General features: G+C 37.3%; 1 protein-coding gene across 3 annotated transcripts in view; it reads right to left on the reverse strand.

Moving 5' to 3' along the window:
- Nucleotides 1-18,500, reverse strand: part of LCLAT1 (lysocardiolipin acyltransferase 1) — a 115,153-nt gene that overhangs the window by 66,700 nt on the left and 29,953 nt on the right. For all 3 annotated transcript variants that reach the window (XM_057378188.1, XM_057378189.1, XM_057378190.1), the window contains 2 exons: nt 9,152-9,320; nt 6,855-7,053 (listed from right to left, as the gene is read on the reverse strand). In XM_057378188.1, the coding sequence (XP_057234171.1) occupies nt 6,855-7,053; nt 9,152-9,320 (368 nt within the window). The remainder of the gene's footprint in view (nt 1-6,854; nt 7,054-9,151; nt 9,321-18,500) is intronic.

Consider the following 18,500-nt stretch of genomic DNA (forward strand, 5'->3'; position numbering starts at 1 on the left):
ATTCACAAATCTAAATTCATAGTACTGCTCCTGGTTTTACAGTGAATCATCTGATTCAGTCTATTTATTATTTTGATTCAATCTATTTGTGAGGTGTCCATTCATAAACCACSATACTTTTGCTACTGCCTTGCCCTATTAGACTATGAACATTAATCTACACCTGTTTAAAAACTATTTTTATGTCCATGTCCAGTTTATGCCCAGACTATATTTTTCATCCATCTATTTCCCATGTACTCTTCCATGTATTCTACAGAACAGCACCCTTCCAATGTAAGTGGAGCCTAAACATTTTTACCTTACTAAAACAAATTAACAAACAGCCATGTTAGAAACACGGWTTATCAAGAAAACTGAAAAAAAGAAAAATATTCTGGTCTTGCTCTGATTAGTTTACCTTTTACTTCCCCATAGTTCTCATGCATTTGTTTCAGTACCAAATTATTCTAAATTTTATGTTCATTGAAGTCACATTCAATATGAATGCTTTCTGCATTTCCTTTGCTCTGCTTCATTCTCTTGTGGAAGAATATAGGATGTGCCAGTTCAAACCTCTGCTTTAGCTTATTGTTTCCTTAGAACAGAATTAGAAGCTTCTTCAAACAAGGTCTGCAGTACAAGACACCCTTGTCAGGGCAAGAACAAGCTAGTCAGATACAGTGGCATTACTATGTTTTACCTATGAAAATGCAACTGTGGAATCTTCTAGAAAGAATATTCCATTGAAGAATTGGTATCTCTCAGCCAAGGAACACACATAGAGTGTGTGAAAGCAACTATGATAATACATTACAGTAGTAGCAGGATATGTATGTATATAAAGCCCCCACAGAGATACCATCATCTTGGGAAGTATCCTTTCAATATTAGTGTCTTAATCATGGTTCAGAAGACATAATTTGGACACTTTATATTCAAAGATTCATTTCATTTCCTAAATTATGCCATTTTTATAGAATATGGACAATTAGGTGATTAACTCTACTATTATATTAGTGCTACTTAGAAGGTGCTATAAATGTCATTATGGACTATTAAACCTCTTCAGTTACAGTATCTATCTTAAATAATATTCCRAATTTTATCTGATTTGATGCACTGTGTAAAATCAGAATAACCTAACATCACTTGAAAGTAAAGCGAACTAAAGCAGAGGCTTAAACCTCTGGGATGGTTGGAAAGTTGCTTTTTCTGATGCATTTTAAAAATACATCAATGCAGGTGAAACAGCACATGAAAACCTAAGTATGAAAAAAGATGAGTCTTGCCCAATATGTATCTGGAGAAAAGCCCCACGTCACTCCAAAATCTCCAAAGACATGATGCAAACAACCTCTAGTTGTGAGACTGTGAGGAGGAACAGCAGGCTCTACCGAACAGTGTGAGACGCTCCCACGGATGTGTCATCCTAACTKCAAGTCAGGAATGGGGAGAGGCTCTACAATGAAATTGCTCTTCCAAAGGCCTGCGGATGCTTCAGAKGCTCCATCTCCTCCATGGAGGACCATGAAAGGTACCCAGCCTGAGGAGCAGAGCCATACAGATGCTACATAACCCACTGATAACAGCAAAGGAATGCAAGTCAGGAAAACATGCCAACCTAATTCTGCTGTTAGTTGTTCTGTGAGCTTGTACAAAATAACCTCTCCCTTCATCCCTTACTGTCTGTAAAATGGGGAGAATGAAAGAAGTTAGTATCTGATCTCACACTTCGGATGTGCATTTTAGAGAGGAAAAAGGGTAGAGAACAAATGGAGTCATTATACAGGAAGATTAAGGAAAGTTTAATCTTTCTAGGTTTGGTTGTGGGGTTTTTTTCCTCCCGGACAGGGTTGGGAGAAACCTATTATGCCTTTCCTCCATGAGACAACCTGGAAAACAGGCCCCTAAGCTTTTCTTCTCTACCAAAAAAAAAGAAAAAAAGGCATATAAAGTTAAAGCCAACTTAAGCTGCATTTCTGCTGCAAAGTAATAAACATTCATTCACACTTAAAACTTCTTCAAGAGAGCCTTCACCAGGAATAACTAGTAGAATAATAATTGTGTTTTCCGTTAGAAAGCATACTTTTCAACTCCTACTTCCARAATTACATAGGATAACAACTCTGGGGTAATTAAGTCTGGCAGCTCATAATTGAATTGCTAGAAGACAAAACACAGCTCCTCGAACCTCTCATTTCAGCCCATTTTAATGTAAGATACTTGAGACAGGAACTGTACTGGAAAGTTCAGCAGGTTACAGTTCTAGTTTTTTTAACTAATATGCTCTATTGGTAAGAATTTTAATGTAAATCCAGCCATAGCCTGAACAAAGAAGCTTTATGCCAAAACATTTCCATCACTACCTATGGAAGTAGATGTGGCAGCACAAACACTTCCATGCCAATATAAATGTGTACTGATCCTGCAGAGCGTGCTGCTTTAGCTACACTCCAATTGAGTAAAGTGTTAAAATTTTCTAGGCTTAGTGACAACAATATTTTACTTCATGGTAGCTGATCCATCATAGCTGTCGGTGTGCCTGCTCTTAGCCCGTGGCAAAGGCAGGATAATTTGAGTTGTTTTGCCCTGCTTCATTGAACACTAAGATGACTCAAATTACTTTGAGCTTGCTTCAGGCGAGGCTCGCTCACTTGGACAGCTATAATGGATCAACTGACGTGTAGTAAAAGATTGGTGGGGCTAAGCCCAATGCTGAAATAGAGCAAAAGTCCTTTTTTTTTCCCCCCGGCACTTAACTTGAGCCTTTGAGAGCTACAACACGTGAGTGAACAGATGAGTGAAAAACGTCTACGAAAAAGCTCCTACATCTTGCAATCTTCTCTGAGAGCAATGTTAGTCACAGAGTAAGTTGAATYCAGAGATGAGGACCTGGACAGTTACTCAGTTATCTCTGCTCCTAACTATTCCAGGCTTGACAGCTTTGCTTATTCTCCTCTTTCTTCTTCATCMCTGTGTCCATTTCATACCTGTTCCTGTCCCAGTCTGCTTCAACTATAATTGMCTGCTTTAGCAGTCTCAGTGAGCCTTTTCAAAACAGGGAAGTCTTCAAGATATGTCCATCAATGGTGCCTGCAACAGCTGYATACTTTACATTTGTACACTGATAATGATATTGATATTTTCCATCTGCATTAARCAAAACTAGAATTAATATTATCTCATATAGCAGCCATGCACTGACACTAGTCCCTCTGGTCACYCTCTCTCACTTTTCCATAATTTTATCTGATAATGCTCAAATTAAACCCAAATTTTAATTTATCTTTCACATACCTGTTGAGGCCCATTTAACCACTAAAATCGAAATATTACTGTTAGCTCAACCAACACATTCAAATTATCCATCATTAAAACACMTATCTATGTCCAGTGAAGTCTTACTGGTTATCACAACAAGACTTTCACAAATGAAGCTATTAAGAAAAAAATTAAAACTTTCTTCTATTGATTATGTGGTCATCTGACACTACCTTGTATGTTCCTTGATACCTACTGGGACTGTATTTATTCCATAGCACATTCTGAACATAACTGCACCATTACCTGTAGTATTAATTGAGAACAGATGAGGATATTAATTGTTCCTATCTATTACAAGCACTGTAGAGAAGTCCTGCCATGTCAGACTGTGCAGGAAACTGTCAATGCCATTAGAAATTCTCCTTGAAAACTGATACTGCAGAATGTGTCAGTAGCTTCTGATGATGTCAGATGAGAAACTGCAGCAACAGCCAAGAGCAGAGTAGTGCTCCCTGGAGACGCCAGCTTTGGCAAGATGTACTGAAATGCTGCAAGAATGTTTCTGAAATTGAGATTACTGAAACGTAATATCTCTTTTTGAAAACTTTACTGCACACAATTCATCAAGCCAAAGCTACAGTTCCAGGAAGAAAGGACCATCTGTTTTTCTTTGACTGCTTTTTTTAAAGATCACCTTTAATCAATTTTAAGGGGCTTTTTCATACACTGGAATGCAAAGAATTAATAACTTAAGAACTAGATAAATGACTCAATGTGTTTCCTTAAAATACTGAATCCTCTGATTTTAATTATAATTAACTAGAAAATAACTGCCTACTTGTAATACAGACTCATTAAATCTGATACCTTTACACTTCTAACCTACAAAGGGGGCCACAAGAACTCTGGATCTATTTCCACTCCCAGCTTTGCCCTTCACCTATCATATATGCCACTTGAAAGAGCATAATCTCTCACAGACCTATTTTTATACCCAAATGGGAAACAACTTATGACAACACAAGTGCTATGCTAAATACAGCAAGGCTTTCACAAACATGGAAATGAAAGGTTTGCATTAGAAACCTGATCCTAAATATAATTTTAAATGTAATACTTGTTAAAAAAAAAGCCCTTGAAAGATCACAAAAATATTGCACTGAAAGAAAAACTGTATATTCACTCAAGTATTTCTGAAACACAAAGCATGATTACCACTAGGTTAAGCTTTATTAGAAGTTACATTTAGGCAGTGTATCAAATTTCTCTAATCCTATACTTTCGACTAAATACAACTAATCCATACAAATATATGAAAAGAWAAAACTGAAAGACATGATGGAAGAAGCTCACTGAATATCCACAAACATTATCTCTTAAATGATCAACATCTAAAATATGCAGTGCACTAAAACTGGTTGATTTCCAAGTGATCTTCTGGCTTTTACAAGCTCAAAAATAAAGCTTTTAGTTAAAACACATAGGGCACAACTTAAAAAACAAACTCCAAACCTGAAAAATACTTATTAAGGGTCTATCACATAAGATAGGCCAAGAGGAGAAATTCTACTGTCACTGATGAGATTCAGGGTTGTCCTCTTTACACACCATTCTCTGCAGCGGTACTGCCCCAATAAAATKTACACAGATTCATCTTTTTCCATCCATCTTCACTTAATCCAAGAGTCTCACTTTCCAACAATCCCCAAATTACATGGCTATACAGAATACTTTAATTTTTGCAAGAAACTACCACCCGAAACACAGCCTGACTGAACACAGAGACACACATTTCTAAGRCCTCTTTTTAGAATACACCATGATAAAACAGAAGCTTATCTTTCAGAATTTTAGGACATAAAATCATGGCCTGAGTGAAGGATGCAGTTTAGCTGAACTCCCCTCCTGTGATTAATACCCCAACATTAACAATTCATTGAAAAATAAGCTATAATTCACAATAATGGAACCAGTCCTCAAGGTCCACATACTGTGAAGGGTTCTTGGGGATCTGGCATAAAATATTGGTTTACAATACTACAGACCCAGGTGTCCACTCTACCACCAGAAATTGTCATCCTGTAACACAAACAACAGGAGCAAATGTCTGCCTGTGTCACCTCTACATTACAAAGTGGAGCATGAGCCCAGAATTTTGTTAGTGGCTTAAGCTACTACATCAGACTACGAGCAAAGATGGCATCATGATCTGYTAATATTGACCTAAAAAAGGTCCATCTGCCTGAGCCCACTCATCAAATCTATGAAATGTGCTCAGTTTATGCAGAGAACTGAGAATTGAATTTTAAAAAATAAAAAAAATCAATCTCTAAATAGCTCCTAACACACTTTCAGAAAACAAATTTTGCCAGGCTAGCTTAGTATCCAAGCCCCTGGASCTGACCTTCTGATTTCATTAAAGGCATTAACAAGCACACATACATATTTTTTWAATAACAAAACAAATGTTAGTTTTGAAGAGAGAAATCTATGAATCTTCCTCATTATGCTCCTGATTTCATCTTCCATCATTGCTTTAAAAAGTTGCATAGGAAGCTGATTCCAAGATTTCAAAGCATCTCTGCTGTGTAATAAAGATACCCAAATATGTATTTTCTCATCTCCTGYCACATTAAAAGAGATTTGTCTCTTGTCAAGTAAAATTGACCTTAACATTTGGCTGTTAGGGAAAAAAAAAGTACATTACCTAGTTGTTGACCTTACTTAAGAGAACTGAATGCAACACAATGCAAAAGTGAATGCAATAAAATGCAACAGGAGGAGAGCCCCTCAGTATGGAATCCTGCCAAAATTATCTGTTCAGATAAATGGCCTGACAAAAGGCAACCATAAATAAGGTTACTCTTTCGACATCATAAAGTTGACGCATATCCTCCCTAAGGTAGTTTTGTATAAAACTAGCRAGCAAATAAATTTAACAGATAAATAAAATGCAGAGATGCTTTTATTTCAGATAAGTCTGCCTATTTATTCAGAAACTATTTGTGCAACRATTTTTGGTCTATCTGAAATGATTTCTCTGAATACGTGCAACTCTGATCTGTTTCCAGCCTACATCACTGTAAATCCTGATGATTTCATATCCTGTACAGCATATTTTGCATAGCCAAGTTCAATTTAAAATTAGTTATTAAAATGAACCATTAACTTTGCAATTGCCTACAGAGCATTTTTCCCCCTAATCTTCACMATAATATACATTGGATAATGAAGAAAGAAGCTTGATGAGAGCATTTGCAATGTGGGGTGAAATAGCACCCAAACCACAATGTTGAAAGAGGCTTTGAAAAAATTGAAAACCATTTTTCATCATCTTGAAAAAAGCTTTCAATATGTAAAGCAGAAATATTTTTACCTAGAAGCAACAGCAGCACACGTAATATCTKAAAAAAGAAATGCTTAGGCATGTAATCCAGGTGTCCTCTAGAGATTTATGGTTTAATTGCTCTACATGCCACATATTTTACACAAGTTTTTTTTTAAATACTGAAACAGAATTTAAACCTATGTCATTTAGCAGGTTATGAACTGCGTTGGACATAATTTAAACATACTTTCCTTTCAAATGAAATGGTTTAGTGACATACCAAATCCCGGAATGCTTTTGAGACTGGATTTGAGACAGATTTTTTCAAGTCTGAGGTAGCTGTATCGCAGCAGGCAGTTCCACAGGAACATCCAGTCCATTCGTGTGCGATGGTTCATGATAATGACACTCCTTTCTCCAGGAACAAATCCATCTCCAGTGACAACCACCTTGGCACCAAACACCATTTCCAGCAAGGCCTAGAAATAGAATCTCAGTATTATGGCTTTACTCCCAGAAGAAAAGCATCACCCYATTAGCAATAAAAATTAATTTGAATTATATAATTTCACTTATTCACTCACAACTGGTAAACAAACTTCTGACTGTTTCCTAATAAAGCAGYCAGCTTTTTTGCAGTAATAGCTGTTTAATGGAAGAGGAAACAACAATTAAACAGCACTTCTTAAAAAGCACTCTATTACCATCACTGCATTAAACTTACCTCTCCCTGGTTTTCCAGGAATACTATCATGTAGGAATATAAGTGAGTCAGTAGGGATTATAAATTGGCAGGTAATCTAAGGAGAGATTGGCTGCACAAATATTTATTGCYCTTATGGTCAGAGTCACTGCCAGCACACTGTCCAACTCAGTCAGCACAGAAAAAGAAACCAGCAAAACACCACAGGACCTCCATGGGCCTTAACATAAAAAGGCCTTCAAATTACCTACTTACCTTCTCTTCCCATTCTTCCTCAAAGAGAAAAAAAAAAAAAAAGAACAAACACTAGGGATTTAAACAGAGCCCTAGAAAGTAAAATAACTTCTGTTCCTATTTCTGCCAACTCTGTGCCTYGTATATGCCAAACTAAACTGAAACAGTTGAGACCCACCTCACCGTCCCACCCTGCTGACACTCCTAGAAAGGAAATAAAATGTGCTAGCRGAGTGAGGAAGGTGGAAATTTCTTACATCACAGAGGTCAGGGTCAGAGTTTCCCTGTTGGGAGTCCAACTGGTACAACAGCACTTTATTGTTTGGAGACACAAACCAAGAACTTGCTTCTCCTGACTAAGAATGCAGTAAGGATAGAAAACTAAAGCAGACAAGGTCTGAGCCTCAAAATGGTTGGATGCAAAACCTTTTTGAGACTCCTTTCCTGAATCTAAATCCCTAAGATTCTTAAAAGACAGAATCCTTTTCACGAAGATATTTAAATAATTTTGGTTTAGCTCTAGTGTAGGCTAAAAATCCAACTTCTAGACTGCAAAAGTTACCATACAGTAGTTGAATTATAAAGCCCAGGCAACTAATYAAACTAATCAAAGTATTGAATTTTGGGGAGCTTGAAATTTTAGAAAAAATTTGAAGACAAAGGGAGAAAGAGTTCTTTTGTAACTGTATCAGTACTCAGTTACATTTCATCATGAGAAACAACAATCTATTTCTTCTATGGTGATTACATCTGTCTTCCTAATTTCACTACATTTAGTAATGATGAAAATGACAGAAGTTTTAGAATATGAAACAGCTCAGACTCCCTTAAAACACATAAGGCAGAAATTATTTGATATGCAATAAGGATAAAACTTCCTTTATGCCACAAGATACATACATCTGCACACCAAAATGGCATTTTACTTCAGAAAAAGTTAAACAAATCTCTGATGGCCAAGTGGAACAAAGTCCCTGGCTTTTAGAGAACGGAAGAAGAGACAGATGCCATTCATACTGCCTTTCCTTTAGAACAATTCAGGGAAGAGCTCTGTTACTGATTTCCAGAGTCATATAGCTAGAAAGTTGATGCATTTTAAGTGAGGAATACCTCCTTTCTAGGGGAAGCTCTTCTTTTCCACCTGAAAACATTTATCTTTAATTCAGTAACAAGGGCTAAATTCTAAGTAACAGAATGGTGAAGGTTCACAAGAATGTACCAAACAGTGGATAATTTTCCTAATAAAATACTTGGAGCAGAATCCAAAGAAAGAGTTTACAAGACAACTCATTTAGGAAGTTTACARTTTAAAAAAACCTCCTTCTGTTCACTAGTGTTTCACCTACTCTTCACTGCATCTGACTGACACTGGATGGAGATGTCAAGCATAAAATTAGCACACAGCATTAGCTGACATACAAATTAAACTGTGGAAGAAGAGGRGGACTGTAAACAGGCACACAGTTTTCAACACCGAGCTAAACCCTAAGCCTCCACAGACAGAAAGTGTGYTAGGGCCTGTTTAGACAAAAGCCTAAGTAGCTTTAAAAACCATCAAATAAAATCCAAAGGGTTAGCGAGGAAGCTAAATTGTGGGATTATGGACCGTTGCCCAGACCTTGGCTCAAGCTGCCACTTACCACAGGGAGAGTGAGCCAAGTGGCCACAATGCAGTCGGTGATCCAGCGGTACCAGGCTGGCGAGATAAACATCAGAGGCAGAAAAGGGCCCAGCATGAATATACTTCCAAAGAAACTTCCCAAGAATAGTGCAAGTACAAAGTACATCCCCTTCCATGACACCATGGCTCTGAAAAACAGAGTTCACATTATGTTAGAGAGACAAACTGAAAGTAATTATGTAATTCTTCAAGTCTGCAAGCCCGCTTTGATGTAATATTCCTCCTCTTTTCCACAGCTAACAACACATGACAACAGCAAATACAACCAAAATGTTCTGCCCAAGCAGCAATAAGAGAAGGATTTTATAAACACTGATTTGTAAGGTGAATTGGGGTATTAAAGGGGCAATAAAATATCAGCTACATCATAATTTCCTCCCATTACTGCAATATGTAGTTCCAYTCAAAAACCTTCAGCAAGTTATTTTTATTATCCAAAAGTACAAAGGAGCTGTGYAARAGAACACCAGCTACATTAAACTTTKYGGCCATTATCTYTGYCTGTGGYGAAGTACCWATGTTACCATTTTCTAAAGACAGGAAACTTTGTTTTTCTATTTCACCATCCCATTTCTTCTTGCTAAACACAGCGTTGCAGAAACGTATTTCTTCCATCTAACAAGGGTGTAAGTGTGACCTCCCTCACAAACCATTCAAACTTGGCCAGACTGACCAGCCCTTTCAAACACCAGGTCCCTTTTCATCCCAACAGGGCAGGCAAGCATTGACTGAAATCTCCTGACCCCCCTTGGCTTAGAGAACTCATGACTTTTTGAAGTCTGCTGTACTTCAACTGCCCTTATCAGTTATTTTCCAACTTGCTGCRCCACAAAGCCAATAGCCTTTGGTTTTTAAGGCATAGTCTAGACTTGAAATATTTCAGTGTCTGTGCTATCAGCTACACTTTCTTATTATAAATTGAAATGTACAGTACACTGAGCTTCTTAGTGCATTATGGCAGAACACTCAGCAATCCTCCAAGCATTTGTAATAGCTACAAGCTTTCACAATTTAGCAACTGCGACCAGCTATGACAAAGCAAATGTGGAAATATCAATTCTCTAAATTAGGGCCTAAAAATAGACTGTTTTCATCTATTTAGGATTCAGCCAATTGTTTATAAAATCAAAGGTTAAGCAGAAGTCACTTTTTAGTCACTTTACTGAATTCCTTTTTTTGACAGGCTATTTTAGAAATTACAAGAACTCAGATAGACAGGACTTCAGGACAAGAAAAACAGGAAGCTGGTGGGTTTAATTTTAAAATGAGCAATGGAAAAGTAATCCATTAAGCCTTGTGTACTACAACATACATGATTTATCTCAAGCAAGGTTTTGTACAATGTCCACAGCAATGATGCCTGCACAGCAAAGTATGTGAGAGTGAAGAAATGGCAATGCTAGGGCTGCTAGCAGATGAATTTTGCTTCTGCTACTTCATGTTGACAAGTAACAAGAAATAAGCTCTGCTCTGAGATACTTCTAGGTTTAAACAATTTCCTAAACTGTACRGTATTTGGAGAAAGGCCGAGACAAGAGGCCATGCAAATTCATTAATGCAAGAAGGATATAGGAAGCTGTATTTATCTCAACTTCTGCAGCACAGTAAAACAAGCAACACTAAATACAAATKTTTGCTGAYAGTAGTATCAGAAAGGTTTTAACTYAATAAAAGTTGAATTCGGACAAATACATATTATTTATATCTAGAGTACAGAGCACTCTCTTTACTGCCAAAAGCAGGAACTAAATACCCACGTGTCTACACATATGCATGCACTAAGCAGGATCCATTCTGAAACATCAAGAGAATCTTGAAGAATAAGGTATTGAAGGAAACATTCCACCTGACTTTTTCTATGTGTTATTGCAAACTTCTGTGGAGAAAGTCAAAGATAGAGGCAAGAAGAAGAAAAAAAAAAATGAACATAGAAAAAAACTGGAACAATAGAAAGGGGGGAAAAAGAACAACATTAGTTGCAGCAAGACCAGAAGAAAGAGCCTTTCTTGACATCAAGATTCAAGACCTACTGCATRAGACAGCAGACAGAATTAAAATTCTATGTGCTTGATCGAATCAGGCATTTTTTGAGGAACAAACACATCTAAACAACTCAAAATAGCTTGAAGACAGGTAAAACCCACGAGCAGACACAGAAGATGAGTTTGTGAGGCTCTAGCCAGCTGCTCTGGTCCTCTGTGAGGCTCTCAGAGCATCAGTCAGATGCAGTGACATTTGCCAGACAGACACATCGGCTCCAAAAGGCTGCCAGACAAGAGGGATGGAGGACAYGCTCCAGTTCCAAATGCCTGACTGCTGCAAACAGGTACCCACAGAGCTAATGAGAGGAGACATTGCTCTGTCATCCTTCTAGACTCTTAGGAAAGCAATTTGGGTCACTTATTTAGGGGCTGTCCTTTTAACAGTTTACACTAGTCCTTCTTTCAAATTATTATGCACAACCTTGCAAAGATGCAAGGAAAAAAATTTCTTTTGTATTTTCTGTGAAAGACAGWCTCATAAAGCTTTTTTCATTTGTTTGTTTTAGATGAAAGTATCTGAGCTATGGAAAAGATCTGAGGAAGTTCTGAATTTCTCTTTTTCAACCAGCACCCCAGCAGTACTTTCTTTAACATTCCAGTGTATACATTRTAAGTTACAGTGCATTCCAGTGGGTTAAACACTGTGGTGTTTATTTCTAGACACAAAAGATACCATGTGTGTTCTCAACTGATCCATTTATCACTCTTAARGCCACATTTTCAGTGTGATAAATACCATATTTTCCTTATTGCTTCTATATAACAAATGATATATCTTCACACATGTACACAGGCATTTATCTAGAATAACAGACAGACTTTGACTCTGTCTCTGAATTACCTCCACCACAATGAAGGGCAGAAAGGGAGAAATGCAGTGCACAAGTTTGTAAGGGTGGAGGATGAGGGCTGGCACACAGCTGGGGCAGGCCAGGCTCTGCACACCCAGGCTGTTGTACCCACTTTACCATCCCAGACTTCTATCACTAAAGACAACAGGGAAGTGACTCTATTTTTGTCCTTTTGCATTCCTCAGCCCCTAAACACCTACCTTAGAAAGAAACAAACTGTCTCTAAGATATGTCCGCAATCCCAAATCSAACATCTGCATTCAGGACATGTAACAGCCACAAATCAATGCAAAATACATGYCCACAACCTCAAAACATTAAAAAACAGCCAAAGAAAGAGTACTTAATGAGGACTTTCAAAATGATCTGAAACAAATGTGAAAAATGTCAAAACAAAGAAAACKGGAGCCGACTCATGTCAGAGATGCAACACCCAAGGAATGAATTAAAGGATTCAACAGGAAGCCTGAAGAGAACCTAGGCATTTTCAAAATACAGAAGTATTCCCTTACTGCTGCTGACAGCTATCTCTTTCTAATGCAGCAATCACTCTCAACACTGGGTTTAACATGTAGGATGACCTTTATGTACCTTAAAGCCACTTTCCATTTGCTGTGTAGGTCAGAGCAGTTGGGAAACAGTAAAAATGATTTTACAATTCAGACTGAAAGCTGCAAACAGTGATAAAGACAGCACCAGCATACTGGGCTCATAGTTCTTCATCTATTTCGTGGCAGAACTCCAGGTTATTGGGGTACTGTACTTCACGTGTTCTTGTTGCCATAGCAGAAGGAAAACATGATCTGTCTCCAGGTAACTGGAAACAGTAATTCCTTAAATACAATTTTTTCTTTCTATTTCAGTTAATTTGAAAAATTCTTGGCCACAAGGGGACAAAATACTTTCCCAAACAGTTTTTGTAAACTACATTTTTATTAGAATACTTACTTGAAATTATTTCGATATTCTATGCAAACAAAATAATTTGCCTAGTAACATAAAGCAAAGGTACCTTCCTGTGATCAGATTTTGGCTTGTTTTGTTTAACATGTAAAAGCTTTTATTGAAGGGACAGCTGAAATGACAGACAAACCACAGCTTATTGTGACGATGATGATGATGATGATGATGATGATGATGATGATGATGATGATGATGATGATGATGATGATGATGATTTTTTTTAAACAGCCTGTTCTCTACAACAAAACTTTTCTTCACCACTGCATCTGTGGCTTGTAAGTGAGCAAAGGATGCAAAATAAGTTTATCTGATAAGAAACAAAAAATTTCTAAACTTAAGAAATCTAGAAGTTTCAGCATAGTCAAGACTCACCACACTATTCACAYTTCCTTAACAACTCCTGGCTAATTCGAAGTTCTTGTACAAACAGGTTAATTCATGTTCCAGGTTCAGCATAAAATAAGAGTTTAACCTCAGYACAGCATTGAGCAATACTACCTGAACAACCAGAGCTAGCTGCCTGATAAATAGAGAAGTTTTCAAACACTTAGTATTATGAAGTGAGCAACTCTGGTTTATTACACCACTGAAAAAAATAAAGAAATGCTCCTTATTGCCAATAAAGTAACTGTGTACTATTATTGGTCAGCACATTTCCATTCAATCAGCATGGGTGATAAAACTGTTCATTAGTCTTCAAAACCTGAATGGGGGATACTAGGCACTGGATTTAATGCTCCCTCCAGTAGAAAAGGTAAACATCTCCAATTAAAATCAAGCAGAAACTCACAGAGACAGCCAGTGATGCCTCTTCTCTCACAGTTCTGTGAAGAAAGCCCAGACTTAACCACAAACTGACTTAACTTATTTCTGCATTTCCTCTGAGTGGGGTAAGTGAAATAGGTAAGCTGGAAATTCCAGCTCCCATCTTCAATTTTGCATTCAGAAACATAATTTCCAAATCAGAAGATACAATTTTCACAACAATTTTTAAAACCTATGATCTAGGTGATGTAAATTGAAGTTCCAGGAGGTGGGCAAGAGGGGAACAAAGTTTGCCAACTACTGAGGAGTCCATTAAACCAACCAGCAAATGAATGACCCAAACTTTTACTTGTTCACTGTTTTTTTTTAGGTTACTAAACAAAATCATCTAGACCAGAGAGCGGGCAAACCTTCCCAGCTCTAGTGATGCAAATAATGAGAGGTCTGAGCAGGTAGTGAAGCGACAAAACATCAGCTAAGCAAGCAAACTTACAGTGGAAATGACACATCCTAGCAGAACGTTTCAAGTCCAACAGAATCACCGTGCTTTTCTATTTGAGTATTTCATGGTTTTCTTCCATAACAGCATTTAAAGGAAATTTTTATCAATTCTTGCACCCAGAGCAAGAAACTAGTTTCTACGTAGAACTGTATTTTAAAAAGAAACTTGCTCACAGCAAGTTTGTGTAGACTGACTCAGTTGTGTTTCCAGATCTACAACTCACCCAGTCTCTTTGATCACATAACTTCTCACTTGTGCCTCAGTTAAAAGAACTGAAGAAATAGAAGAGGTTAGAGGGGAAGGAATGACAGGAGGAAGCTGAATTATTAATTGCAGAGATATCCACTCTAATCAGAAGCCACACAATATAGACAAAAAGCTCCCTCAGTCACCTCAGAACTCCTCATGAACTACATTTTATTTCTTCGTTTGGGCATTTCAGTATTTTAAGGACATACAAATATGGCACAGATCACTATCGCTAAAAAAAATATGCGAAGAAAAAGGCACTCGACGACTAAAACTACTTCCTTTTTATTCAATTCTTACATTAAAAAAACTTAAGAGATACATGCATCATAAAACAATATAGGATAGGGCAATAAAAGGTAATTACCATCACAAGCCACACCCCTGACTCTGCTTAACAGAATAGCAGATATTAGCTTACACATGCACAAAATAAAAAGTACAATACTTAATGAACAATTTCCGTAAATATTACAAATCAAATATGATTATTGCTGCATCTTACAATATATTATCTCTTTTATTTGCCAAGACTTAATCTGAGTATTATAATTCAATAAAAAATTTAATAGAATATTGAATTTGCTCTTCCAAGTAATTGTGTCTTTCCAAATGTAGAAATCCTGGCTGAGATTCTTTGCAGTATAGCCTTTAGACACTGTAAGCAGATAATTCAGTCAGGATACAGACATCAAATCAGTCTGATGCTTTTTCACCCTCATTTACCTGTTCTCTTTCCTCTGTTGCTCCAGACAACCATTAGACCAATAAAGCTTGAATGAGAGCATGAGCTAAGGTATTTGAAATCATTTGTATGAGGGTATCATGCAATAGCTACAGCTGCTTCCTGAAAAAAACCAAAAAAGAATGATTTATGGAAAAGCAGCTCACTTTTATTTCTTACTATAATCAGAAAATCTAGATGAATTGACAAATTTGAGTGGCTGTAGGAAGATCTGCACAAGAGCTTTTACTTCCAAAAGCTACCTAATTTTTTTTTTTTATTATGCATATTGCACAGACAAAAATTTGAATTACTTCTTCATGGCTTTCCATGCATCGAGTTGTGCTCTGCACTATCCATCAAGCTGCAGGGGCCTCACAAGCCAGTATTAAACAACAACCAATATAAACAGAGTGCCCTGGCTGACAAGTCATCAAGAATAGGTTTGGCAGATGAAAAACAGCTGCTGTATTCCTCCCATCCTGTCTTTAAATAAAAGAAACAAACAAAAAAACCAACATAACCTTGCAATGAACACGGAGCAGTGCCAGTTTTAGGGGTTTATTAAGTACTTTATATAAAACCTGCAGGTCAGCTTGAGACCCAGTCTATTTTTCAAAAAAGTTACTTGTGGTCAATAGCTGACAAATCTAAGCCCTCTGGTTCTCAAAGTCCACAGCAGACGAAAAAGCTGACGGACAATGACGGATAACAAATCCAAGTGAAAATTATGAAAAACAGATAAAATGTTCCACTTTGTAACTGGAGATGTTACAAACAAACTAATAAATCAATTTCTTTTCTCCCTGCATACAGCACCCCAACACTTCGTCTCAGAGCTATTCTTGGTGGGAAGGGGTGACATTTATAATTTCAGAAGTGTCTATTTCACAATAAAATCCTCAGTGGGGGGACAGAAATAAAGGACTTCATGCTGAAGAACAGTTACTCAAATAGAAAACTAGTAGTTTTCAGAGGAATATCTTTAAATCTCTGCCACTGGCACTGAACTAAAAATCACTCTCAGAGAAGGATACATCCATGAAACTTCTAATGGCTTTTTTGCCCTCATCAAGACAGAATTTTCTCATCAGGTTAACAACTCAGAAGAAATATCTGAAAGGCATATGAACAAAACTCAAATAATCTATGAAAACCAGTGACTGTCACCAGGACAGTAACAGTATGACAGTTTATGCTTATTCATATTATTCAGAGACTGCAATTATGAAAATAAAAGGGGAGGGGGGAGTTGTCTAAGACTTTCAGAGTTCTTAAGCAAGGCACCCAACTKGGAAAAAGTTTCATTGAGACTTCTGCATTTGTGACAATCCTTTACAAAAACCTCTCTCAATTTTAAAACAGAATATACTAATCCAAATAATTCCTCCTTTTCCAGCTATAATGTATACTGCAAATGAATTTGATTCTGGATGGATATTACAGCAGTGTGGTTTTATTTACCCAATGCAGCTTTTCTCTTTTTTGGTATCTTTAATACTGTGACAGTCATCACCTATAGAGCAACAATTGCTGAAGAACTTTATTCCTTTTTCCAGTAGCACATTATGTTAAAAAAGTTCAGCAGGCCCCATGCTAAAAATCCCAAAAGCAAACTTACTGAAGCCAGTGAGTTTCCACCTAAAATCAGTTGCAAGATCAGATTATGAGTTTTATCTACTCTCAGAATTGTTAAATGGCTGAAAAGAAATACTAGACACTTATCTTCATTTGCCCACCATGTAAGTCATTCTGGCTCAACAGTACTTAGACAAGAGATGGAGAAGAGCACCTACAGACAAATTTATGTCACTATTTTTTAAAATAATAATAAAGATAAATTGCTATTATCAACRGAATACAACCCTGCCAAGCCTCTGAGTCTGTGCAACTGCCTCAGGCTTTCTAAAATGTATTTCCAAGACAAATATCAAAGAAAAAAAACATTTGCAAATAACATTAAAAATGTTCTAGCCATTTAATTGGAAAATTCCATTTCAGAACTTGAAATTTTGCAGAGCTGCCTTTRTGTCAGGAGTACACAGCACTCTGAAACATACTTACACATCAGCAAGTATCACAAGTTTATAACAACTTTAAAAGTCACATAAATTGTAGTTTTCTAGTGAGCTGTGTTTACACGTTGGCTGCTTTCCAAGGTAAGCATAGAACAAACAATAGATGGGTTATCTGGCAGGCTCCGAAGCAAAAGAAGAAAAATGTAGCAGTTCTGCAGAAAATTTATAAATGTTTCATTCCCACTAGAAGCAACAGAAACAGTTTATTTGCATTTGCTCCTTTTCTGGACATGAAATCTTGTTTTYAATCTATTATATTTTGGTATAGATCAATATCCAAAGCATTATRATAAAAACCCACACATTGCAAACTACCATCCCATTACTAACTATTTCTGCTTCAGGTCCTCATAGTCAGAGATGAAGATCTGCTGTGTTTTTCAGTCTTCTAGACAACAGTCTTCACCTCTTGTTTGCACAGCTCACCAGTAGGATCAGTCAACAGCATATCTGGATATTTCTAAGATTACATTACAAACCACTGCTAAGAAGTGTAACTTTAATCCCATCTTCAGCTCTGTRATTCTCTTTCCATCAGCTACTATGGCAAGTTTTTCTCTTCTGACAGGACTCTGAAGGGACATCCCCAAGGCWCCAGGTGGATCCAGGTCTTCAAAGCCATTTCTAGCAGAGCATTCCAGGGTGTAAACCATCGGCATTGTGCTGTGCAGGGATGCAGGCTGTGCCTGGGAAGACGCACAACTGAGTTGGTCCATCTGTACTCAGGCTAATAAAGCTCCGTGGCTCAGCAGGGAGTCTCCTGGCAGCAACCCGGTGCAGACATGTCGCCTCTGCTTCCAGGGCTACTGAATCTGATTCTATAAAGCATTTTGCTTCAGACTTCAATGCTCTCAAAGCCAGAAAATGTCTCACTAGTGCAATACAATAAAGCAACTCATGCTCTTTGTTAAAGCTGAATGGCTTTGGTCCCTCAAACACCTACAAGGATATGAGCAACCATTTGATTCTTATTTGCTAATTTTTTGGCACTTAGATGCAAAGGATCTGGTGCTATTGACAAATGAGTAACAAAATGTTTTGCATGAACATTTATCAAGGTCATTCTAGCCTATAACAAATTACCAGTATATGAAGCTAAATAAAACAATTCAGTGCTGAGGCAACGGAAGAAGT

This window comes from Malurus melanocephalus, unplaced genomic scaffold (genome assembly GCF_030028575.1).
Source record: "Malurus melanocephalus ecotype Western Australia unplaced genomic scaffold, MMel_1.1 scaffold_345, whole genome shotgun sequence".
In the NCBI taxonomy this organism is placed as follows: domain Eukaryota; kingdom Metazoa; phylum Chordata; class Aves; order Passeriformes; family Maluridae; genus Malurus; species Malurus melanocephalus.